Raw genomic sequence first — 25,922 nt, 5'->3', positions numbered from 1 at the left:
CCACAAAGTTAATTAAAGGCGTGCAAAACCACACTTTAAGTTTTGATCAGCTGTGGTGAATATGAAATCTCATATGAGACACTGTTACAGTATTGCTGCCATTTCCCCTCCCAATGTAAAGCATAGGTTATTATTATTTTTTGTAACCTGGATTATTAACTTTATCTTCTTCTGTGTGCGGTAAATAGTATCTTTATATTATTAGCCTCACCATGAAATTATTTGCAAAGGTTCATTGCAAAAAGAACTCACAGCTCTTTGGCATTAGTTGGACACATGCTGTGGTCCACACTTTCATGCTATAAAATTAAGAAGGTACTTACATCTTTACATCCCTGTTGTCTCCTGACCAAAGAATTAACCCGTGGGTCTTGTACAAAACTGTGTGCCCAATGCTGGCTTTGGAGATGAAAGTATTTACTAAGATCTATCTTAGTTTTCACTCTATTGTTTTCTTTCTTTCTTTTTTTTTTTTTTTTGGTTTTTCCGAGACAAGGTTTCTCTGTGCAGTTTTGGTGCCTGTCCTGGATCTCTCTCTGTAGACCAGGCTGGCCTCAAACTCACAGAGATCTGCCTGCCTCTGCCTCCCGAGTGCTGGGATTAAAGGCATATGCCACCACCGCCCGGCCACTCTATGGTTTTCTAGAGTGATGGAATATTTTTAAGAATATATTTTAAAAGTAGAAATGTTCAAATAATTACTTCCAAAAATAAAAATAGGAACACTGCCTTTTCCTGGTAGATCTAAAAGAACACATTTGCATGGGAGCATATCAAGGTGTTACTGTGATCTTATTCGGCAGGTATAACTTGAAACAAGTTTGTTTATCTGTGCCATAGATCACGTTTAAATTACAGTGTTTTATCTGTATCCTATATTTAAATCAGTTAATATGTTACAATTGTCACTTTCTGAAATGTTTGTGTTCATGTCTGTGTAGGTATGATGGCACCTCAGGGGTTAACCTTGTGTCATTCTTTGGGTATCATCTTTGTGTTTGGGGGGCTCTACATATGTGTTCATGGACATGTGTGGACATGCATATAGAGACCAGAGGTTAACCTCAGATGTTGTTCCTCAAAATCTGTCCACCTTATTTTTTGAAACAGGTCTCTCACCGGGACCTGAGGCTGGCTGGCTAGTCAGCTCCAAGCATCTGTCTATCTTCACTTTCCACCTCCCCAGTGCTGGGATTACAAGCATGTGTCATCACGCTGACATCTTACCTGGGTGCTAAAAGTAGACTCAGGTCTTCATGTTTACATGGCAAACCTCTACCAACTGAGCTATCTCCCCAGCCAGCTCACCTTTTCCTATAGATGTATAAACTGCATATTTTGAGCTAAGTTCAGATCCCAAGCACCCACATTAAAGAGGCAGGCATTGTGGCACACACTCCTAATCTCAGTGCTGGGAAGGAGGAGACAGGCAGATCCCTGGAACTCCCTACTAGCCTGACTCTCTGACAGCCTAGCCAAACTGATGAGTTCTGGGCAGTGGGATATACCATCTTCAAAAATAAAATCAAGTGGAGACCAGTTTAAGATGAAACTCAACACTGACCTCTGGTCTCCACACACTTGCACACACATGAGTATGTACACACACACATACCCAACAAATAAACAAGTGGAATCTGATAAATAAAACAATTTTTAGCAATTTCATGTGCATAGATTAAATACTTTTTGTCACAGATTTAGAAGCAAAATACAGGTAAGTATTATAGGTAAAATAAAAGTAGTGAGGAAGAATACTGGGGGCAGAAAGGCTTGCTTACCCCAAGGAGGAACATGGAAGTCTGAGAGAAATTGGGGGATCAAAGAGAGGACTCACCCAAAGGAAGAGGGCATGATATGTCATACAGAAGCCTACTATAGCACATCCCAGCTTTTAAAATATAGTAGAATATAGTGGAAAAATAGTGGAACACATGTGAAATAAAAGAGGGAGGATATTGAGGGTTAAAGGATTAAGTGGTCCTGGGAACAGCACGGAGTGGCCCTGCATGGTTGGACACTGTTACTCCCAGAAGGTGTGGGTCATTAAATAAAACCTGCAGTGCAAGGCACGGGATTGCTCCATACAAGATATTGGTCAGGAAGGCCCAAGAGGTCTCCAAAACAACTCAGACTATTCATTGCCCTTGGCTGCTCACATATCTTCATGGTAAGACTCTATTGCTAAAGACACAACACATTTTTTTTTTTGCTGCAATACATGGAAAAATCCATCTCAAATTGGCATGCAGAGTTCCTCCCTACTGACTAGTTTTCACAGTGCCAGAAGGTACTATTCAGCCTTCCAGAGGAGAAAGGACATCAATGGTCTTAAGTAGTGCTGGACCCTGAATGATGCAATACCAATCTACAGGCAATATGTGCCTATGGTGCAATGGTGGTACCAATGTCATTGGGTAGCTAATCACTTTCTAATTAGATCTGAGGCCTTTTCTACAGGAGGGAATTTCATGCTTTGTACTCTAAATTGTGGTTAAAAAAAAAAAAAAAAAAAAAAACATGGCTGCTGAGGTAACAGGCCCTAAGTTAGAACCTATTATTTTACTTTGCTCAATGTTCATGTTGTCAAAGTGTCTTCTAAATATTTATGTTTATACCCATAGACCTGGGCTGTAGTTGACAGTAGTCAATACAGAGATCACAAATGACCAAAGTGCTAAGAATAAGAGACTGTGTGCTTAGCCCTAAATGTGACATATATTTAACATACCTACCATCAGGAAACATATTGAAGGAGGAGCCAGAGAGAACATGTGAGGCAAAGGACATGGGGGAAGAGCTGTGAAATACATGATAGGATTATCTCAATCATGAACTCACTACAGCTCTGGTAACTTGCAGATCAAGCCAGCCAAAATCCCACATAGATGATGGGTTAGTGATCTCTAGGCCCCACCTCTTACTGAGGAGCTCTTAGCAGTTGATAGTTGCTGGAGAAGAAGAATCCTTCTCTTTCGAAGGTGTGGCCACTGGTAGGTTTCCCATGCTCCAATGCATGGCTCCATACCCCCACACACACGGTCAACACTAACTGGATTTAAAGACTTGAAGTTGGTCGAAAGGTGTGTTGGGGGGATATTTGAGGAGTTGAAAGAGGAAAGAGGAGGTAGAAATGATATTTTGCTACACACATATATGAAATTAAATATAAAGAAATATTAAAAACAAAAAAGCTCAAAGTCTGGCTAACACATTTTATTTCCTCTCCTGTGAACATCACCATTTGTTAAATCATGTAACTTTCTTCTCTTACTTACCCTCGCCTCGCCCCCAAGTTCTTCTCCTTCCTGGAATTACTGCTACCAGTGCCTAAACTAGCTCACCTCTTTTGTCTGGAACTTCTCCTGTATGCAACAAGTTGGAGATGAGCTTGGGACAAAGTCTGGATTGGCTGCATTCGAAGGCAATGGAGATCCAAGGAGTCTTAGTCCACCCATTGTCAGACCAAGGAACTGACGAAGAAGGAAGAGGCAGAACCCTCTGTTTCATCTTCAGCAATATTTATTGGAAACAGCAACGCTTCCATGGTGAGTTTATACATTGAGCAGGAAGATTTGCCTTTCACTCCACATGATCCACTACCGCAAGTGGTGCACCGGAAGCAGCACAATAAACCTCTAAAAGAGCCTGTACAGATGGATAAAGAGAACTCTGGGTGCCTAATGGGACTTCCATGACTGAAGGGGAGAAAAGAAACCCCAAACAAAACAAAACAAAAAAACCCAACACTGATCAGCTTGCACAGCACTGTACACACTAAATGAAGAGGGTGATTGAAGGGTTAAAGGGAATGACTAAAGTGGGAGGGAGTTTTTATATGCAGCCACATACCTTAAACTGCTAAGCACAAAATCATCTTTATTTGGTCCTCATTGAGGGCAGAATATACACAAATGATGTTCCAGGAACACAAACAAGATAAAAGTGGGCAGGAGCGACGGTCACTATGTCTTGTTCTATGAAGATGTGGGAAATGCTTACTAATGTCTCTCTCCTATGTCTTTGTGTCAAAGGGACTCAGGAAATGGACTGACTCCTGGGTAAATAAACAGAGAAAGGAAGACAGCTGTTCCCCTTTCCTGTATCCTTCAGAAATGGGCCACATATATACACAGCTTCTGTACATCAAGGAATCTGAGCTTGGAGACCAGATTTCTTCCCCAATTCATCCTGGAGAATTTTCTCTCTTCAGACAATATACAGAATGCTCACCAACTCACTCAGAAATAAATGGGAACCACCCTCCCTAGTGCTTTAGTAGCAGGGAGAGAAGAAAACTGGCATGTCTCAGAAGTAGGAGATAGATAGATAGATAGATAGATAGATAGATAGATAGATAGATAGATAGATAGATAGATAGATAGATAGATAGATAGATAGATATTAGATAGATAGAGATTAGGTAGGTAGGTAGATAGGTAGATAGATAGATAGATAGATAGATAGATAGATAGATAGATAGATAGATAGATAGATAGATGTAGGAGAACAAAAGTGCTTTGGACAATTAATACTTCTGTTGATGGCATCAAAAGCCCAACTTGTTTAGACCAGCAGACAATTTGCTGGTGGGGGATGTTTTCACCAACATTTCTGTGACTCACATATTTAGGAAGGGAAAGTGCAACAGAGGCGACCTTCTCCTCTGTACATGGAGAACTCAAGATCTTGAAATGGCCCCTGGGTGAGAGACAATATCTTCAGTGAGGAGAGTTTCGCTGTGATGTGGCTCACAGATATATTATCAGAAACCACACCCTCCTGAGAACTGTGTAAAGAGCAGTTCTGTGACCACTGGCTAGTCTCAGGGTGTTTTAAAGCATGTGCCAGGCCCACTGGCCTTGGAAGATACGATCTATCACCAGGTCTCCTGTAGGAGCACACAGGTCAACCCAGGACATGTGTGGGCTGGATGACTCATCCACTGCGGCCTGCATTCATGATGTGTTGGAAGCAGCATTACCAAAGCAGTGGTTAAACTTAACTATCTGGGTCAGAAGGAGGTGAGCCAGCCAGCATAAGATCCTAATGGGGCAGAGCAACCAGAATTTCTACATAGTTGATGGGGAAAAAGCCAGACTGGCCATGGAGCATCCCCTCATACCAGTTCTCATCAATTTGATTAGTGAGTGTGATGACATCACCCTCTTTAAAACCCAGTTCCCCTTCATTTTCAGGTTCAAAGTCATACAGGGCTCGGCAGCAGGGCTGATCCATTTGGACACCTGAGAATCAGAGGCAGAGAGAACATAAAACGTCACAGGGTATTGAACCAGCTGCACGTACTGCCTGATCCACCCACCCAGCTTTCTGTTCCTCTTTCCCAGTCACTCATCTCCCCTCTGATCATCATCTTCCTCCAGCATCCACTACAAGAGCATCTTTGTCTCCTACCAGTTTTTCTACGTTCCCTGAGAGCTTTATGAGTCATCCAAGATTCTTGGTTGCTATTTCCAGTATAAAAAATGGTTACGTGTATTTTTGTGGTAATTGTAACATAGTTCATTAGGTTTATCTTCCTGACAATGCTATGAGACAGGGAAAGCAATGGCTTAGGAGTTTATAATTAAAATGAAGGTTAGGTACAGACATGACAAAATCCATTCATCTTAGTACTTTTAAATATTTCACATTCAGAATAATATCATTAGTTACACAGACAATATTCTAAAACCTCAGAATTGCAAGTCAGTTCTCATTCTTTGAAATTAATAACTCAAGAGTCTTGAGAATTTCTATAATATGGCGAAAACCAACAGCATAAAGCACTAAGCACAGAGTTCTTTTCCTGTGTGACCTGGCTCAAATGTTTTTGCTTCTTCATCCAAAGTTATAGTTAACAGAATTTGCTTTAAATTATTGTGTCATTAAATGACCAAAGTGTTAAAAATCATACTCTATATTTGGTAAATTGGTGTGTAACACACACACATGAATACTGTGTAAGAACCACAGCCTATAAGAATAATGTAATACATATTGCATAAGTTAATAAAAAATGGACTGTATCTTAAAAGGAATATACTTATAAGTAAACATATGAATACAGCATACACATAAATATGAATATAGAAAAGTGCTTATGGGACCCACACTAGCTAGAAAGGGAAACAATACAATTAATTTTTTTTTTTTTTTTAGAGAAAACACCGAATGGAAAATTAAATGTGTGTTTTGTTTCTGGGCAAGGAGACACGCAGTCCTAGACAGTTCACATGATGAACTCCAGGACCACTGCTGTCTGGGCCCCACACTGGGCAACACTGGGTACTCTGAGTTGTGGACAGAGACTCAGCCTTCACCCTCTTTCTCATATCATGACAGCATGTGATAAGAACTTTTCTACTGCAGTAAATCAACTACTGAAGATACAGGAGAAGGGGATAAAGCTGCTCATCCTCAACATCCATATCCAGTGCCAAATGGATCCCCCCTCCTTTTAACCTAGACAGTTTCACAGCTGGAAATGCCTGCAGAGAAAAGCTGGGTCTAATTTGTGCGTGGGTAGTTGAGAATGACCACAGCAGTGGAGAGACTGAACTAGTGGCACAATCAATATTCCGGAGGGGGGAAAAGTAGCTTTCATCATGCTGACCACAGTTCACGAAACGATGAACTGATCTACAGTAGACAGCAAAAGGAAAACATAGCAGGTGCTGAGGTTTGTAATCTCTCCATCTGCAGATGTAATCAAACATAGACTTCCTGGAGCTGCTGCCCATGGGTGATAGGGGATGTACGTGTGCATAGAGAGCCCACGGGCATTCGTCCCACCTCAGCAGACTCACAGCAGAAGGAAAAGGCAGGAGAAATTATGGTATGATTTCCCACCACAGAGGAGGGCAAAGAACAGCGAAGTATTTGCTGGGCAGTGGTGACACAAGCCTTTAATCCCAGTACTTGGGAGGCAGAGTCAGGTAGATCTCTGTGAGTTCAAGGCCATGATCTACCAAGTGAGAACCAGGACAGCTAAGGCTACACAGAGAAACCTTGTCTCTAAAAACCATTAAAAAACAAAACAAAACAAAAAAACAAAAATCACTGAAGTGTAGTGGTGGCCCTTGTGTACTAGAGCATGAGAGAAAACAGGAAGCAGAGAAAGTTTGAGACAGAAGGAAAAGGAAGTGGGTTGATGGGGCAAGGGCAGTAATCCACAAGCAGAGCTCCTACCTGACAACCCTCTCACAAGGAGCGGATTGAGGTGCAGTTCTGTGCAGGGGAAATGGAATGCTCTGAATGTTCTCGCTATCATCTATGGGTGTGCCCAAGTCCCAGGCAAAGGGACCTAGAGCCTTCAGCTGCTTACCTCCAGGTTTGGGTGTGCCTGTGTGGGAGAGACCCCCGTTGGGCTGAGTACTGTCTCCAGTGGCAAACTCTAGGCTCATTCGTGGTTTGGGCTGATATTCTCTTCTTGGCTGAGATGAAGCTTGTCTTATTCTGTATCACAAAGAAAAGAGGTGATGGAGAATTATATAGCCAGTTAAAAAGTGAATAGAAAGGCAATAAAATCCAGGAACTGCTTGGCTCACTTAGAAGTCTGCTATGACCTAGTGGAAACTGTCCTAAGAACCCTTGGTCTCCCATGTGCATGCAATATGTTCTCGGAGAAGTTTCTCTTTCCTCCTGTCCTCACTGTCTTCATCCTTCCTCTCAACCTCCCACTCCTGCATTCAGAGTAATTTATGCTAATATGCACCATGTTAGGGGCCAGGAGCATAAAAGTGCACAAGACACAGTTGTTGTCCCAAAGCAGCTTATGCTGTATAGGGAAGAGCAGGCACCACTGACCACTACAGACAGCAGTGTCAGCACACAGGTTTCCACAAGAGCTCAAAGTACACGGGGCAGAGGTTAGGGGTGTAGAGAGTTCACTTATCCATAAAGAAGTTGAAAAATTGATTTCAGGAAGGCCATCACAGGTCTCTAGGATTACATGAGAAAGTAGGGAGGTAGGGTAGGAGAAATGGTCATGGGCAGATGAGAATGAGCAGACAGAGATCAGAGTGGGGTTGGAATAAAGAAGGCAGGAAAAAGGAGGGCCAGGGAGTGGACTCTGCCCATCACTAAATCTTTTCCAGATTTAGATATTTAATGAGGCAAGTATATTTTATTTTAAGGTGGGGAAGACTAGGGGTTATGACAACTCTAGAATTATACTGATTTCAAACATGTTTAAGATTAAAAAGAGAAGAAGACAACATTCCCTTCATTTTGAACACATGTGAGAGGCTATGTGTTGCTGTAGTGTTCTGATGTGTTGGTTTTAAGCCTTCCCGTTATAGAAGCTTCAGTGTTACACATACTTCCACGAGGGTGCATTGAAGATTTATACAAAAAAGCACAAGTCGAAGAAGGAAGATTCTAAGGAGAGGGAAGACCAGCTAGAGCAAAATAATGCAAGACAGGTGATATTTTCAAGATGTAGCATGTGACCAAGCCGTCACTGGACATTCCACCACTGAGCACCCAGGAGGGTTTACTATGGCCCTGATCTTAAAAATAAAGACTGCTATGTAATTCTTTGATATATTTATTTAGCAAAGACAACCCTCCTTTATCTAGCTAAATAAAGCAAGAATAGTAATGTCCTGGTTAATAATACAGACACCTGGCTAAATAAAGCATAATTAATAAGGCCCCACCTCACTTCAACATTCTTTTGATGTTATCGTGATGCAAAAGGGATTCCTAAGCTATAGAAACCACACTCCAGATTCTGATACTTTCTTAGGCTAGTAACATGTAGTATAATGTCCTCTCACGGTTTCCAGTGGCACCACAAATCCTACTCAGCCATGGAATCACATGTTAGACCACTGACAGTCTTCAGTACACTCAGTATGCTAAGATACGTTGTTCTAGAGGTGATGGGTATTATATCCCTTTCCTTTATGAGAATATAATTCAATCTGATGTTTGTCAAGGCACACCTTGTTATAGTACAGGGTCATAGTACATATTCATTCAGGCTATACCTCACAACAAAGAGCCCTGTTCAGATAGAAAAATACCACAGCTTGTCCTGAGGCAGATTTAAGGAGACTGACCAAGTACATGGAAGCAGTCCTTTCTGAAAGTGGACATCTGTGTTATCATTTAAGAAAAAACAAGAATGAAGAGACATAGGCTTCCAAACAGGCTAGGCTTGACTGTGTGCTCCACCTGCACCACTGTGTGAGACTCTTGGTCTTTATGTCACCTCCGAGCTGCACAGTGTTGCTCATTGGTTAGGTTCACAGAGCTCTTTCAAAGTGTTCATATGTATGGTAGCCATATAGAATACTGCTCAGCAAATCACAGCCACCATCATCAACAGAATTCTGGTGTACCATCCATGGCAACAAATATACAATTTATACATCCATATCTCATAAACACAGGATTAGAATCAGAAGAAAGTAAGACAAGGCACAGTGCAAAATAAGATCAAGCCGTCGGTCCACAACGTGCCTGTGTTGGATCTGCTGGGGTGGGAGCAGAAGCTCGTCTCCAAATGTATTCTTTTATTTCAATTTCTTTGCACATCATTTTCTAGCAGGTGAGAAACCCGGGGAAGTTGTAACTTACCTTTCCTCCAGTCTGACAGTGACCTGCTGCAGGATCTGCACGGCTTGTTTGTGGTATTCCAGCTGGGCTTGCACAAGTGCAGAGAGCTGGCTCACCTGCTCAATCTGCAGAAGGATGGGGAGACTGTGCTTCAGTTACCAGGTCACTGTCTTGAGGCAGTGTACAATATGCAGCACACCGTTGGGGATGCCAATGACTGCACAGCCTGCCATGATCACACACGTGGTTCTTCAAGTTCTAAGTTGATTTAGGATATGAAAGCATCCTTATGTTTAGGGCCCTGCCTGCAGTACCTAAGGAGAAGCAACGAGTATCCTTGAGAAGGTCTCATTGCTTTCATTAAACAGTTTGGTGCTTAACTCTAAACTTTCTGCATAGGATGTAGCTGCTTTCATTGAGGTCCAATAGAAGAAAGAGTCAGTGACGAGAGGGCTCTTTCTTCACTTCTTGCCTGCAGCAGCCAACATGAAATCCAAGAATCATTTTACATTCTAATAACTGCTGGTAATGAAAAAGAGGAAAATTGATTCCTCACTTCAGGTCCCATGGGATGGAATAAATCTTTTGACCTCTTAGCTAATTATCGAATATTCTAACTGGCCCTACTTTTGGGTTCTTATGCTGTGAACTAGCTGAATAGTAGCCTCCAAGTCAAGAAGGGCAATGAACATGGTCCTATGAGTTTGAGGGTGTAGGAGGAGGGCCCAGGGCACAAGGACACACACTGATTCAAGTTTCCTACAGTATTGCACTTGAGTGGTTAGGACAAAAGTCATCTGTAGACAAACCCACACTGTCTCTGGATGATGAGGACTACATATGTTCAACATGCCTTCCCTGCCTCTTAGGAGGTAAGCCGATTAGGTAATATGGTGGCTAATTTTGGATGACTACATAGTTAATTTAAAGAATTCTCAAAAAGCTAGCAAAGCATTATCTCTTGGGCAAGTCTGTGGAGATACTTCCAGACTAGATTTGCATTTGAATCAGAGGACTGAAGGAGGATGAGCTGTGCATATCCAACATGGTAGACATTGTCTAGTCCATTGAGGATCCAAATAAAGCAAATTGCAAAAGAAAAGAGATTCAGTCTCCTTTCTCCTGGGGCCCGGAGATTCAGCTTCTCTTGCCTTTGTGGACATCAGAGCTGCCAGCTTTCCATCCTTGAGACTTGTTCTCCACCTCTGTTAGGTTCTCTAGCCTCTGGCCACAGAATGAATTAGCCCATCACTACCATTCATTCTTAGGCCTTTAGAATTGGCCTGAGCCATGCTTCCAACTTCTCTGTTTCCCCAGCTTTCAGGAGGTATACGTGTGACATCTGTGCCTCAATCAATCATCTCCCTAATAGGTAATTTCCATTTCCTAGCTGATCTCCAGCTAAGCATACTCCATCTACATCACCTGTATCTATAGCCTGTGGCTTTCTCTGAAGATCCCTTGCCAATGCAAGTGATAAGTATATAAAATCCTGCAAACATCTCAGTAGAATTGATGGATTGGAAGTTAGATATGAACCACAACAGGAAAGCTGGCTTTTCAGATCTCTAAATGTGTGAAATAAGGACAAAAGGACTGTTCAGGTAGCTTTACAGCTGAAAGAACTCAGCAGAATTTAATGTACAAAGCCATGAGTGATACTTTAGTATTCTGAGGATGCAGAAACAATTATAAAACATTCCAACCATGCCCTGAACATAGCGCCTATGCTAATCACCAATTTCATTTTGTGTGTCTTTTTCAGTGAAAATGTCAACCTCACTTCCACACATTCGCCATCTTATAATTTTAGATACAAAATTTTGAATATACTTTAGTTGTCATTCTTAAACTGCAAGTCAATATGCTCTATATTTACACTGCAGTTTGTAAGATGCTGGATTTCTACATGGGTTATCACAGGCATCCTTTATCTCTGCACCACTGGTAATACTTTAAAATACACTAATACACAAAGTTCTGGTTAAATCAAACTACAAGGATAAAGAAGGAACTTAGCACTTCTATGTCTACTTTATGACCAATCATTCAAAAGAAGCAGTCATCTCTGTGTTTTGATCATGTAGTATAACCAGAGAGTAGCATGTTACACAAGGTATCTTTCAACCCACCAGTACTCTGCCTATGTGATAAAGCCAAATGAAAACCCAGAGGAGAGCAGCTTACATCCATCTCCAAGAGATTGAACATGCTTGACTCAGCGATTTCTTTAGATTCATCGAATTTCTCCAGTGCTTGGCGAAGTTCTTCGTCTGGAATCTTGCCTTGTCGTTTCTTCTTATAATCAAAGTCCAAGCGCCGGCCTTCCAGCTTTTTCAGGTGGTGCTGAAGAAGTCAAGGGCAAGGATATGTTTCAAAGGGGCACATTATGGAAAAGGCCTGCTTGCCCTTCAGTTCTCTTACATTCCTAGTCGCTTCCAAACTTAGCCTGGCTGTATTTGAAACTGCATGTCACCAGACAGATAAAGAGACAAGCATCAGCAAAGGCAACGTTTCCAAGGGCTCCCTGTCAGTGCCACCATGACCATTCAGAATGAGAAATCATGGCAAGATTTGATTTGGCATTTCCAAGCCAAAGCCAACTTCAACTACGCCTCTCCCTCCAGATGACAAGAAGGGAGTGTGAGTATGCATCCCCGCACACTCCTCCTCAGGAAAAGGTATGCACAAGACCCCCCAAGTCACCTTCCTCAAGAGAAATGGAAGCTCAGGAGAAGCAGAGGAAAGGCCCTTTCTCTGAGGTAAAGGTAAGAGAAATTCAATTCTTCTTTTTAGACTAATCTAGTTTACTAGACTCGCCTTATGTGTCTATTAAGAATACAGATCCCTGACTACCTGAGTCAGAATATCCAGCGCTGGGTCTAGTAGTCCACATCTCAACAGGTGCCCCATTTCACAGAGGCAGCTTTTAGTGGACAGATGACTTAGCTTTAAACTAGGCTAAATTTTCCATGGACAGGTGATACAACTCAGTCACAAATACAAACTGCAAGGGACCCTGGAAGAGATTTCATCAAATGCCCTCCCCGAAACCTATTTCAATTCCTCCCCACATTATCTGCAATAAGGTTCCCAGCCTCTCTAGGGACTAGGTTAAGGAGGGTTTTCTTTTTCCCTTAAAGATCAATAGTATTTTTTTCCCTTAATAGCCATAGTATTCCATGACGAATAGGGAAGAGAAAAGAATGATTTTTCCCTTGTTCCTCAGTGTGTATGGACAAGGGAGGAAGAAGATGATAACACAGTAATAAAGGACTAGGAAGATGGGGGACAGGTAAAGTAGCCTTCCCTCTGGCCACATCTCCTACCCTCAGCTCATGCTCTTATCCTGACTACATGTATTTTCTTCAGGCACGAGTATTCCTAAAAAGCATTTGAACTCACAGCCAGTCCGAGGCAACAAAGCCAGTTGAATTTATCAGAAATAGCTCAACTGTTCTGTGTGTTTTAGAAAGAGTGGTTAGTTCTTGATGCCAACAACAACCACGAAAATATAAAAGTGTGTATAAGAGTGATATAGTAACTACTTACTTAAGTTAACACAAAGTGCAATTAATATTTCGGGGTCACATCAGCCTAGTCCATCATTCATTTAAACAAATGTACAAATTCCCAGATAAAGGACATCTTTCTATAGAAAAAAAAATGGTGTCAAGACTATTTAAGCCGGGCAGTGGTGGCGCACGCCTTTAATCCCAGCATTTGGGAGGCAGAGCCAGGCGGATCTCTGTTAGTTCGAGGCCAGTCTGGGCTACAAAGCGAGTTCCAGGAAAGGTGCAAAGCTACACAGAGAAACCCTGTCTCAAAAAAAAAAAAAAAAAAAAAAAAAAAAAAAAAAAGTCTATTTAACAAAGAAGTTTTGCAGTTGTGACAGGGGATGGAAGGGCCTTTGGTTTCTGGTTCCTTTTGTCTTGTGGGGCTCTTGGGAATTCATGTGCCCACTGGTGTGTAACCCAGTAAGGGCTGACTGAACAAATGACGATTTGCATGTCTGTGGGAAGAATAATTGCACAGACCTGAATCTCCCTTAGATCTTTGTCATGGAGATTCTGAAGAGGGTCGATGAAGTTCTGCTTCACTTCCATGTCCAAAGAGTCCTTCACCTCCGAGAGCTCCCTCATGGCTTCCCCTACCTCACCAAGAGCTGGACCTGAGAGGGGAAAATGAAGATATTACACCATGAAGAACAAAGAGTAGGTGGCTTTGCAATGGCAGCCTTCAAGGTGACAATGTAGGGATTTTCTCTGTCCTATGAAGAACGCAGAGACAGAGAGGGAGCCCCTGGTGCTCTCAAGACAATAGTAGCTTTTCTATCTACCATAGACCATTATGAAAACTAGGTTCCACAGCCCTTCATAAGGAAGACTATCCCTCCTTAGCAAGGACATAACACTTTACTCTGAGAAGTATTTTGGAAGGCTCTCTGTCCTCTGTAATAAGTACTAGTTCTCAGTAATATGAGATCAGTTGCAGCTCAATGCTTTTAGCAGAAGCAGATACCAAGAATGGAGAACTAGGGTTCAGAAAAGTTCCATATCAATAGGGAGTTGAGGCAGAGGGTGTTTAGAGTCCTGATAGCCAGAGGAGGCAGGAGATGGAATAAATGATATTTTGCCTGGGGCAGTAGAATCAGGGACCACATACAAATGAGCAGCGACTTAATCAGAGAAAGTCCAGGTGGCAGGGTGGCAAACCATGCTGACTGTGACTGTTCACTCTGTCTCTATACCCAGCTCATGCCAGATATACCCAGTAAAGTGCCAAGGCATCTGGGGGTGTCTGCCAAAACAGTTGTCAAGGCTGGGGTCCCATTAGAGAAAAAGGACAAAGCCCGTAGGCAAGTAACTTTAGATATTAGCAATCCTAAAATTACATTTTTAGCCCCCATGTATAATATCTACAACTGAGAATTAAAATATAAAATAGCTGACCAATGAACTCTAGAGTTGCTTTTTACCAGAATTGTAACCTCCGTGGAGAGCTACAGTGTGACAAAGGCTATTTACCAAAGTTGCAATCATCGCCCAGCTCCCTGCCGAACTTGAGCATGGCCTCTGCCAACAGTGCTTCCGCCTGAGGATAGCCTGGCCCCTTCTCCTGGCCGCGGATTTTTGACATGGTGTTGATCATGCTGAGCTTAGCTCTGGAAGCTAAAGACAAAGAGAGAACAGCCTTTAGAAGCAAACAACACTACATAATAGGAACAGGGCTGATTGGAGAACCAAGTCTCAAGTCAGCCTACACACCCACTCAGCTCCTAAAGCTGCACCTTCCCTGGGCTCACAGTCCTTGCATGTACTATGTGGGCAACCAAAGATGCATCGATTCTAATCTCTCCCTTCAATTCCAAGTAGAATTGCCAAGCAAGGCAAAACACAGGTCTTGATGAGGCAGTTCCATCGGCTCGGATGCTGTCCCCACATCTTCCCATCCTTCTCACTGCAGTGACTCTGGGGACTTGGCAGACTATGAGACAGCATTCTGATTCCTGGGCTATATGCTCATCTCCAAGTTTTATTCCTGTTTCATATCTCAGCTCTAGGAATCTGTGGATTAAGATAAGGAATGATGGTGAACTTCAGAAGTGTGGACCTGGGCTGTTTCCCTTGCAACATGTACAAAATAAAACAATTTTCAAAGTCATTTCTCAACTAAGAATAAATTACTATATTCATTAAAATATCTAATTACTTCTCTTAAACACCAGAGAACCATGGTAGTAACATCCTAAGAGGCTGCCACACCCCTTCAATCATGCCTTGTCCATGATGAACGCCTTTTATGAACACTGGTTATTGATTTATGACTATGTTTTGGGTTTATTAAGACCTGATTTCATAAATAATGTTAAACAGTTTGATATATTGTGGTTGACTTTCAAAACTTTTTTGAATGTTGTGAAATTAGATAGAGCCTTTAGTATTTTACTAAGTACTTAAGTACATCTTGATACATTCTACATCTCCAGGAAAAGGAAGAAAACTGTAAGATTTTATTTCTTCAAATACTCTGAAAACTTTTCCACCCCCATGTTTGAAGAGATGTCTTTTTTTTTTCATTTTTCTTTACTAAGAAATTTTCTACTCATTCCACATACTATCCACAAACCTTCCTCCTCCCTCCTACCACCCCCAGCCCTCTTTCCCAAGCCACCCCACAAACCCACATGCCCCAAATGGAGGTCTTTCATGGGGAGTCAGCAGAGCCCAGCAAACTGAGCCTAGGCAGGTCCAAGCCCCTTCCCACTGCACCAAGACTGTGCAAGGTGTCACACCACAGGCACCAGATTCCAAAAGCCTGCCCATAGACCAGGGACAGATCCCAATCCCCCTGCCTGGGTGCCCCCCAAACAGTTCGAGCCAAACAACCGTCTTCTGTATCCAGAGGGCCTAGTCCATTCCCATGGGGGCTCCACAGCCACCAGTCCACAGTTCATGGGCTTCCACTAGTGTGGCCTGTCATCTCAGCATGTCCTCCCATCATGATCTCAATGTTCCTTGCCTGCAGTATCTCTCTAGAAGAGACTGTCTTTTATATTAATCTATGGACTCATTGCATTCTTAAGAATCTGGGATTGATAAAACAGCTGTGTCCTTGAAAAATATCACCAGACTGCTAAACTACCATGCTTGCAGGGAACTGTAGGACCCCGACTTTAGACAGCAAAAGATGGGCTATACACCATAGGAGAAAAGAGACATTAGGAAAAAACAGAGCAATTAATTGAAATTTATTACAGAAAATAACCTATAAGGGTTATCAATGAAATAAAAAGGTCCAACGGTGACATTTTCAAATGACACCATCAAGGTTGCAATTCTTTTTCTTCCCCAAGTTAACTAAAGAGGCAATCCACTAAAGGAAAGTATAAATCAAGAATGGGGATAGGAATGAAATCTAGAAAACAGGATTGCAAAGCAAGGAAACAAACAAAGCATGACAGCAGAAGATCTCAGGAAGTCCTGCGTCAGGAGCCACTACAGCTGCACCACAGAGGCAGCTCCAGCACCACAGCATGTGCAGCTCCAGCACAGCACAGGTCAATGCTGAAGCGGGTACTGCTCCCCACGCTCTCCCGTGGAATCCAACAAACAATATGACACAGACACACTGAGAAAGTCATAGAGACAGACACAATAATGGGAGGGCAGGCAAGAAACAGATCATTTTCATCTTAAATGGGAGTTGGCAAGAAGACAGCTAAAACTAGAAAAAGGAAGCAGGCTCAATGCACGACTGTTAATTCATGACCAGAGGGAGGTAAAAACCAACTAACCAACCAACCAACCAACCAACCAACCAGTTAAGAGTCTTTAAAATGTTGCTTTTCCAGAGCAGAAATTAGGGGAAGGGATTTCAACCCTGGAGGCAGCTGGAGTTGTTGTTGTTGTTTTTAACACAGTATTTTGTGTGTAATTTTAAATAACATGTTCATAAATTATTACTCTTATGAAAAAAGAAATTAATTAAAACTACTTCCCAGCCTCCAACCTCATTCCCCAAGAGAATAGTTCAGCCATTATCTAGTAGTTGTGGTAGATAAATAGAGATCTAACAAGGCTAGCCATGTCTAACCTTAAGGGCCTTCCAACCGAAAAGTGTGACTATAATATGTTTACTTTTTTTTTTAAAACTATGTTAATTCTACCAATCCATGAGTGCTGTGGATATCATTCTGTATAAATAAAACACTGATTGGCCAGTGGCCAGGCAGGAAGTATAGGTGGGACAAGGAGAAAGGAGAATTCTGGGAAGTAGAAGGCTGAGTCAGAGAGACATTGCCAGCCACCACCATGACAAGCAGCATGTGAAGATGCCAATAAGCCACGAGCCACATGGCAAAGTATAGATAAATAGAAATGGGCTAAATATAAGAGTAAGAGCTAGGCCGGGTGGTGGTGGCACATGCCTTTAATCCCAGCACTTGGGAGGCAGAAGCAGGTGGATCTCTGTGAGTTCGAGGCCAGCCCGGTCTACAGAGCGAGATCCAGGAAAGGCACAAAGCTACACAGAGAAACCATGTCTGAAAAATAAAAAAAAAAAAGAAAGAGTAAGAGCTAGACAATGATAGGCCTGAGCTAATGGCCAAGCAGTTTAAATAATGTAAGAGTTTGTGTGTTTATTTTATAAGTGGGCTCCAGGACTGACAAGATTTGGTGGGAGCTGGAGAGAAATTCTCCAGCTACACATGAGCATGGAAGATCTTTCCATCTTCTGATATCTTCTTCAGTTTCTTTCTTCAAAGATTTAAAGTTCTTGTCATACAGGTCTTTCACTTGTTTAGTTAGAGTTACCCCAAGATATTTTATATTATTTGTGACTATTATAAAGGGTGTTGTTTCTCTGATTTCTTTCTCAGCCCATGTATCATATATATATATATATATATATATATATATATATATATATATATATGATATATGATAAATGTATAGGAGGGATACCAAAGGTGCTTTTCAGCTGTAGGAGTTCCCTGGCAGAAGTTTTGGGGTCACTTATGTATACTGTCATATCATCTGCAAATAGCGAAAGTTTGACTCTTTCCTTTCCAATTTGTATCCCTTAATCTCCTTTTGTTGTCAAGCTCTAGCTAAAACTTTGAGGACTAAATTGAATAGATATGAAGAGAGTGGACAGCCTTGTCTTGTTCCTGATTCTATCAGAATCACTTTGAGTTTCCATTTAATTTGGCTGTCAGCTTGCTGTAAACTGCCTTTATTATGTTTAGGTATGTTCCTTGTATTCCTGATATCTCCAGGACCTTTATCATGAGGGGTGTTGGATATTGTCAAAGGCTTTTTCAGCATCTAATGAGATCATCATGTGTTTTTTTTTTCAGTTTGTTCATATGATGGATTATATTAACAAATTTTCATTTTTCTCTAGGATGAAGCCTACTTGATCATGGTGGATGACTTTTTTGATCTGTTCTTACATTTCATTTGCCAGTATTTTATTGAGTATTTTTGCATCAATGTTCATGAGGGAGATTGGTCTGTAATTCTCTTTCTTTGTTGGATCTTTATGTGGTTTGGGTATCAGGGTAACTTAGTCTGTTTGTGAGGCCCCTAAAGGTGGGATCAAGACCTGTTCCTGGAGCATGAGCTGGCTTTTTGGAACCTATTCCTTATGCAGGGATGCTTTGCCCAGCCTAATGCAGGGGGTTGGGTGTGGGTATGGAGCTTGGACTTGCCTCAATGTGATATGGCATGCTTTGTTGACTCCCATGGGAGGTCTGCCCCTTTCTGAATGGGAGGAGAGTGAATGGGAGGATTGATGTGAGGTGGGGAAAAGAAACTGGATGAGAGGAGAGAGGGGAAATGGTGGTTGGTACGTAAAATAAATGAAGAAAAATTTAATAATAAAACAAAAAAGACAAGTTAATTGATTTTCCAGCGAGGGAGGTGGGAAGGATCGCCCAGAGGCATCCTGGGTCTTAAATATCACTTTGAGCCAATACATTTGTTTAAATATATAGAGAGAGCACTCAAGAACTCTTGGAGCACTGGGCGGTGGTGGCACATGCCTTTAATCCCAGCACTTAGGAGGCAGAGCCAGGAGAATCTCTGTGAGTTGGAGGCCAGCCTGGGCTACAGAGTGAGTTCCAGAAAAGGCACCAAGCTACACACAGAGAAACCCTGTCTCAAAAAACCAAAAAAAAAAAAAAAGAACTGTTGGAGCAACCATGGGCTGAACTGTCATATGTGTTGCCATATAACTGTTAACATTTACAGCATCATCAGCGAAGAAAGAGCAACAGATTAAACATTAAAACAAAACAAAAAAATATGTTCACTGGCTTAAAAGGCAAGTGGCCATGGAGAGAAAAGTTAAGGAAGACTGACATGTAAAATGGGATCAGAAAACAGCATCAAAGAAAAAGACTTGGAGGATCTATGTGAGGCAATTATCTGGGTAAACTGCAAGATCAGAACAAAAAATTAGGATGACCACCAAAGGTTGACTCAACTATCAAAACGGCCCCCCACCGCTGTGCCCCCAGCAGAGGGGACAACTTTCCTAACTCAAGATCTCTCTACCTTTTAAAGAATACAAACTGGGGAGGCTGGATTGTTACCAACTCCCAGGGGGAGCTCTCTACAGCCTCTAGCCTCCTGCTGAGCTTTCTAATTCTGGGCACAGCTGAAGGGAAACCCAGGCTTGGCTCTGAGTGAGCAAGGCAGCCCCTGGCTGGCTCTGCCCACAGTTCTCTGGTGAAAAGCAGCGTCCCTCGAGTCACTGCTCAGCCATCCTCATGCTGCCTGTCTACCGAAGCAGAAACGAGCGGGGGACGCTCGACTGTCACACTTCCATAGTCTTAAATATTTTATTTCTTAATCCAAACAGGGAAACAGGGAGTCAGATCATTAGCAGGTGTTGCCTTCTTTCATGGGAAGCAGTGTATCAGCTTTGAGCTCTTTTCAGAGATAGGTCAAAGCCAGGTTGTGTATCTTTCTAGCTATGGATCCTAAAGAGGATCTCTTTCAGAGAGCTGTTGTCAACATCCAGTGATAAACAGCAAACGGTCGGTGGAAGCACAGGTCATCAGCCTGCATTAGATAACAGAGCTCTTCGGTGGAAGCACAGGTCATCAGCCTGCATTAGATAACAGAGATCTTCCTTCTCCTCTCCTCCCTGTCCAGGCTCTTCTGACATGGGAGTGCTGCCATGCTCTCAGGACACACCACGGTCTTGCAGGGAACTATTACTTCATAGAGTCCTTTTCCCTGAACATCTATCTCCACGGGCCAAGTGAGGACTGGTCCAAAGCAAGGGTTTGCAAGATTTGAGAGGCAGGACAAAGTGACACAGGGACACCAGGAAAGCAGTCATTGGCTGGAGAGGTGAGAGGCAGGGACAAAGGCATCTTCTTCCCACTGTGGATTAAACCATTTCACTGAAAAATTCTCAAAGTTCCTGGGACTGCTCCATGCAGAGAAGGCTTTCCTTTTCAAGTGCACCCTAGCTTCCCTCTGTGCCCGGAAATGGAGCAGGGGGAAAGAGAGACTCCACTCCCTGCAGGGCTTGGGCTGAGGGGCAGCTGGCTGGAGATCAGGAGCGCTGTGGGTGGCCTGGCTGGCATTTCCCTCATGCACATTAGGGTCTACAGTTGCCAGGCCCCACAGCCTTTAGGACTTCCTTCCTAAGCACAGTAGGGTAGAATCCCACCCCACCCTCTTCCTGCTCAGTCAGTCACTCCACACTTCCCTAGCAAGCACCATTTTTGAGCCATGCTACGAAAATCAGCTTAATGACAAAAACTAGGCAATCTCTGTGAATCCGGAAACAAACTCTCACTTCCCCCAGCAAAAAAGAGAGTCCTGAAGCTGAATTATGAGTCCTAGATAAACAGAACACAAATGAATTTAAAGTGGTAGCTCAGTAGTTGGACATACAAGGGCAGTTGTTTTTAACCTGTGATCCCATGACAAACTTCTAGCTCCAAAAATATTTACATTATGATTCATAAACAGTAGCAAAATTACAGTTATGAAGTGGGAACAAAAACAATTTTATGGTTGAAGGTCTCCCCGAAATGTGGAACTGTATCAAAGCGTCTCATCATTAGGAAGGTTGAGAATCACTTCTCTAGAGGCTGAAGCCTGCAGGCTGGGTGAGCCGGAGGCCACTTGACTACACAGAGATCTAGGGCAGCCTGGGCACAGAGCAACACCCTATCTATCACATACAAAATTAATCAGTCAATCAGTCATGACAGAGGTCACACTGGGAAGATTTATGTATCTCTTGCACAGTAACATTTGGAATTTCACTGCTAGACTGGTTATTTATCAAAAATAAAATACCTTAAAGGATTCCCTTGAAATGACAAATGACACAGTATTTGTTTAGCACCTACCCTGTGAAGGCAACTGTGCTAGAGAGGTCTTCTCTTAAGAAGCTTATCATCTTCACAGTCAGACAGCCTCCTCACTGACATGGGGCAGGAAGCTGCCCACGCTGCAGGGCATTCATACCCCAGAGAGGAGCACACATGCCCAAGAACAGCAAGGCTGGGAGGCTTGTGAAGCAAGTGTACCTGAGCTGGGTTTCTGGGAAATGAACTTAAAAGGCAGACTGAAAAAATCCACTCTGAGGACCTGCATCAATGAGCTAAGCCCATGAAACAGATGCCCCAGGAACTCAGGGTGAGCAGGCAGAACTCTCAGGGACTCTCCTGGTGTGGTGAGAGGGCAGATTTGCATACAAATAGGGCAATATTTGCTACATCTGAACACAGTTCTAGAACTCTACTTCTTTGTATATTTCCCCCAGACATGTGTCAGTGGACAACACAGATGTACACAGATAAACTAGTCAGTTTTGCTGAAGAGCCAATGCAGAAAACAATTTGGAGTTTTCTCCAAAAAATTTAAAGTGGAACTTCTATACAACCCAGGCATTTCACTCCCGCACATATACTCAAAGGACTCCACATCCCACTGCAGAGATACATGCACCCCATGCTTTGTGCTGTTCTATTCACTATAGCTAGGAAATGGAAACAACCTAGCTGTCCATCAACAGATGAATGGAAAATGAAAACCCAGTACAGATACAAAATAGAATACAATTTAGCTCTAAAGAAAAACGAAATCACAAAACTTTTAGGAAAATGGATGAAAATTAGAATGTATAATACAAATTGAGGCTACCAATCTTGGGGGAGGGGAAGCATGTTGTCCCTGATATGTGGATCCTATCCTATAATGCATACATGTATATAACTATAGATATGTATGTGGGAGTATAGTAGAACATTTAGAAAGGAGATCAAGAAGGGTTATTAAGAGGAGAAAAATGTCTACAAGTGAGTTCACATATATAGTGTACTCTGTCTAGGCCTTCTGAACGCTTCCTCAGTGGACACCACGTTCTCAATGCAAAAGTGGTTAAGTGTCCACTTGTGATTCCATGAGGGCCTGTTCCCTACCAGGAAACCCAATTTAAAATTTTTCCATTGAATATTCCTGTAGGATGTAGTTTGTTATAAGCACTACTAAACTTAGTTCATTTTATTCTTAAAATAGCTATTAATTTATAGAATATGAAGATTGTTAGTAGTATGTTTGAAATACCCTAATTGTCAAAACTCTGAGAATACTTTGCAATAAGGATATATTGTCCTTGACTCTCAAAGAGCAGCATACCGGGAATAAACACACTTTTTAAAATAAAAAAAATAACAAAAAAGGTTTGTGCTTGTTCTCAAGACTGATTTCCTTTCATCTACTGTGATACCAACTAAAAATATATTGACAAGGCATCTGCCACAGCAAGGACAAAGAGCTCTGCCCTTGGCTCATGTTTAAGAATATAAGAGATAATTTAGGGCAGAGCAGGTGGCCATCATTTCCTGAGACACATCTTCATGTGCTGATTGTTAAGAGAAACATGATAGACTTAGCCATCTATTAGGGAAGAAGAAGGATGTGGAACAAGTTTTCCGGAAGTTTCCATAACTTGTAGGGACTCGTTTCTTCTCCAGCTCTACCTCAGAAAAGCCAGGCATTATTGCCCAAGAGGGGAGAGATCTTTAGCAAGACAGTGCTGACAGACTGTAGGGTTATTCATCAATGCTACTGTCTGGACTACAGACACGGAGAGATCTTTGAAGTATCTTTTAAAAGCTGACTATAAGAAACACATGTCATCCTGTGGCTGTCATTTAGAAGTAGCTACTGTACACAGTTCACATATAGCATCTTTTTAATTCTTGCAATAGCCCGTCAGAGAGGTTTTTTTTATCTTACAGAGAAGCAGAGAACTTTTAAGGCAGTCACCTTTAAGGAACTGGCAGCGATCCATCGGGAGTGTTTCTACAAAACTCAAGAAGAAGTGCTACACAATTCATGCTGTGAGAATCCAAAATCCAGACAAACACTTGAATGCTACAGATCACTATTCCTCATGAAATCTAATGTAAAAATTATCAACAAAATTCTTGTAGGCCCAGCCCAGCAGCTATCCAAAGGATTATACACCAGGACCAAATGGAATCTACTCCTAGAACACAAGTCTTTTCTGTGGTGGTATTGTGTTCCCCAAAATTTTGTGTACCTTAATAAACTTATCTGGGGTCAGAGAACAGACAAGCCACTAGTTAGGCAGTGATAGCACACGCCTTTAATCCTGGCATTCCAGAGATAGAAATCCCTCTGGATCTCTGTGAGTTCAAGGCCACATTGGAAATAGCCAAGCATGGTGACACGCCTTTAATCCCAGAAAGCCAGCCTTTAATCCCAGGGAGTGGTGGTAGAAAGCAGAAAGATATATAAGGCGTGAGGACCAGAAACTAGGAGATTTTGGCTGGTTAAGCATTCAGGCTTTTAAGCAGCAGTTCAGGTGAGAGCCATTGGGATGAGGACACAGAAGCTTCCAGTCTGAGGAAACAGGACCAGCTGAGGAAATGGCAAGGTGAGATAGCTGTGGCTTGTTCTGTCTCTCTGATCTACCAGCATGGACCCCAATAACTGGCCTCGGGTTTGATTTTATTAATAAGATCTTTTAAGATTCCTGCTACACTTTTCTGTCTCCTGCGGAATAGCCACCTTCAAAAAGGCAGAGCATCTTACATATGCTATACCATGAATAAGCCTGGAAGCTATCATAAGCAAAATGAGCTAGTAACAAACAAGAAGAAGCTACATGTGTCCAGTCACATGGGATATTAAGAGTACATGAAGTTACAGCACCAGAATATAGAAAGACAGTTGTCAGAGAATGGGAAAATTATTATTCAATGGGAATATATTCATTTTCACACATATAAAGGGTTATGGGGGTAGAACACGATGGTGACTGCACTGAAATAAATGTATGCTTAAATTCAGTTAAGATGATTAATTTTGAGTCATCTGTATTCTATCACCACAAAATCTTTAATTTTAAATTGATATTATTTAGAGGTTTATTCATTTTCATTGTTATGTGTATAAGCATTTCACATGTACTAAGTCTATGCACCACATGTGTGCTTGGTACCCTTGGCTGCCAGAAAAGGGCATTGGATCTCCTGAACTTACCCTTGTGAGCCACCACTCGGTTGTTGAAAGCTGGACTTAGGTCTTCTGTAAGAGCAGTATGCACTCTTAACCACTGAGCCGTCTCTCCAGCCCCTTAATTTTGAACTATTTTAATTAAATTTGTAAAGTCTAGTACAAGGATTACCATGGAAACCTGAGTATAAATCTGCAGATCACACAATTACATCTGGGTTTCATACTTTTGATCAAATATATGTAATGGATAGGAGGTTTGGGCATATTCCGTGATGGCAGTATACATCAACTATAGGGCAGAATTGCAGCACACCTGCGACTCTGAACCTCCACCCTCTGATGCTCCCGGAACAGTCAGGAGTCGCTCTCAGTTTGCACACTGATGATGACTGCATAACCACAAAGACACAGACAACAACCAAGGCTTAGGCAAAGCCCCTGGGCTGTAGGCAGCTCCTTTAGTGGTTAACTACTGTGAAGAACTGAGGAAAAGAGAAGACGGTCCACTTGCATCTTGTATAAGCAGGCGACTAAAGTGCTGGAACCTGCTACTTTCAACCCAAATAGCTGTATTTATGTAACACCACTCTGTGAGGTGACAGTGCTCTTCTAGGCCCTGAGTGGGAAGCAGCAGGGCGGTATTTTAAGACACCGTGCCATGGTACACTCAGCAGCTGTAAGAACTCGTGACACGGACAGCAAATATTTCCCACCTCAGGGTGGGATGCTGCAAGGAGCCAATAAAGATCTCACAGCATGCCCCGGGAAAGCAAGCAATTGCACCCCAAGAGCATAAAATAGTTTGTACAATTTGAAAATTACACAACCATCACTTGACTAACATTAGGAGTCTTTGCTTCTTCTGTGGGTTGTTAGAGGAAAGAGCAGCAGTTAGTTCTATGATGCTGGTGGGGGAAGGTCTGAGACGGACTTTTCTTCAGACCCTGCCTCAGGACAGGTGGGGTTATGCACCTGACATGCTCTCTGGATGAACTGCAGGGACCTGGGGAGGGAAGCTGAGCAACAGGTCCTGAACACCTAAGAAGTGATAGGCATGCTGCTAAGTATCTTTCACAACCATGTTTCCAAACACAGAAAAATCTGTAACCTTACCATAGGATGGACTGTCTTTTATCTTGTCAGTGTTGAAGATGCTTCATCACAAGCTGAAAACAGTAACAGGTGCTCCTAATCTACCTTTGCTGTACAATCAATAACAGCGAATGGTCCAATAACCCACAAATGATGGTTGGGAAACTCCATGCAGGACACACTTACTACATCAACATTTCTGTAACAGAGAGAATTCCCAAACTTGTCTACATTAATGAA

General features: G+C 42.3%; 1 protein-coding gene across 2 annotated transcripts in view; it reads right to left on the bottom strand.

Moving 5' to 3' along the window:
• Positions 1-3,500: 3,500 nt before the first annotated feature.
• Positions 3,501-25,922, bottom strand: part of Sh3gl2 (SH3 domain containing GRB2 like 2, endophilin A1) — a 183,010-nt gene continuing 160,588 nt past the window's right edge. For both annotated transcript variants that reach the window (XM_006975982.4, XM_076564472.1), the window contains exons 4-9: positions 14,595-14,738; positions 13,605-13,738; positions 11,755-11,913; positions 9,589-9,692; positions 7,328-7,458; positions 3,501-5,246 (exon numbers count right to left, since the gene is read on the bottom strand). In XM_006975982.4, coding sequence (XP_006976044.1) covers positions 5,047-5,246; positions 7,328-7,458; positions 9,589-9,692; positions 11,755-11,913; positions 13,605-13,738; positions 14,595-14,738 — 872 coding nt within the window. In that variant the 3' untranslated portion in view covers positions 3,501-5,046. The remainder of the gene's footprint in view (positions 5,247-7,327; positions 7,459-9,588; positions 9,693-11,754; positions 11,914-13,604; positions 13,739-14,594; positions 14,739-25,922) is intronic.

The sequence above is a fragment of the Peromyscus maniculatus genome, chromosome 2 (genome assembly GCF_049852395.1).
Source record: "Peromyscus maniculatus bairdii isolate BWxNUB_F1_BW_parent chromosome 2, HU_Pman_BW_mat_3.1, whole genome shotgun sequence".
NCBI lineage: Eukaryota > Metazoa > Chordata > Mammalia > Rodentia > Cricetidae > Peromyscus > Peromyscus maniculatus.
The sequence above is the reverse complement of the archived record's forward strand: the minus strand, read 5'-3'. Positions and strand labels throughout refer to the sequence as shown.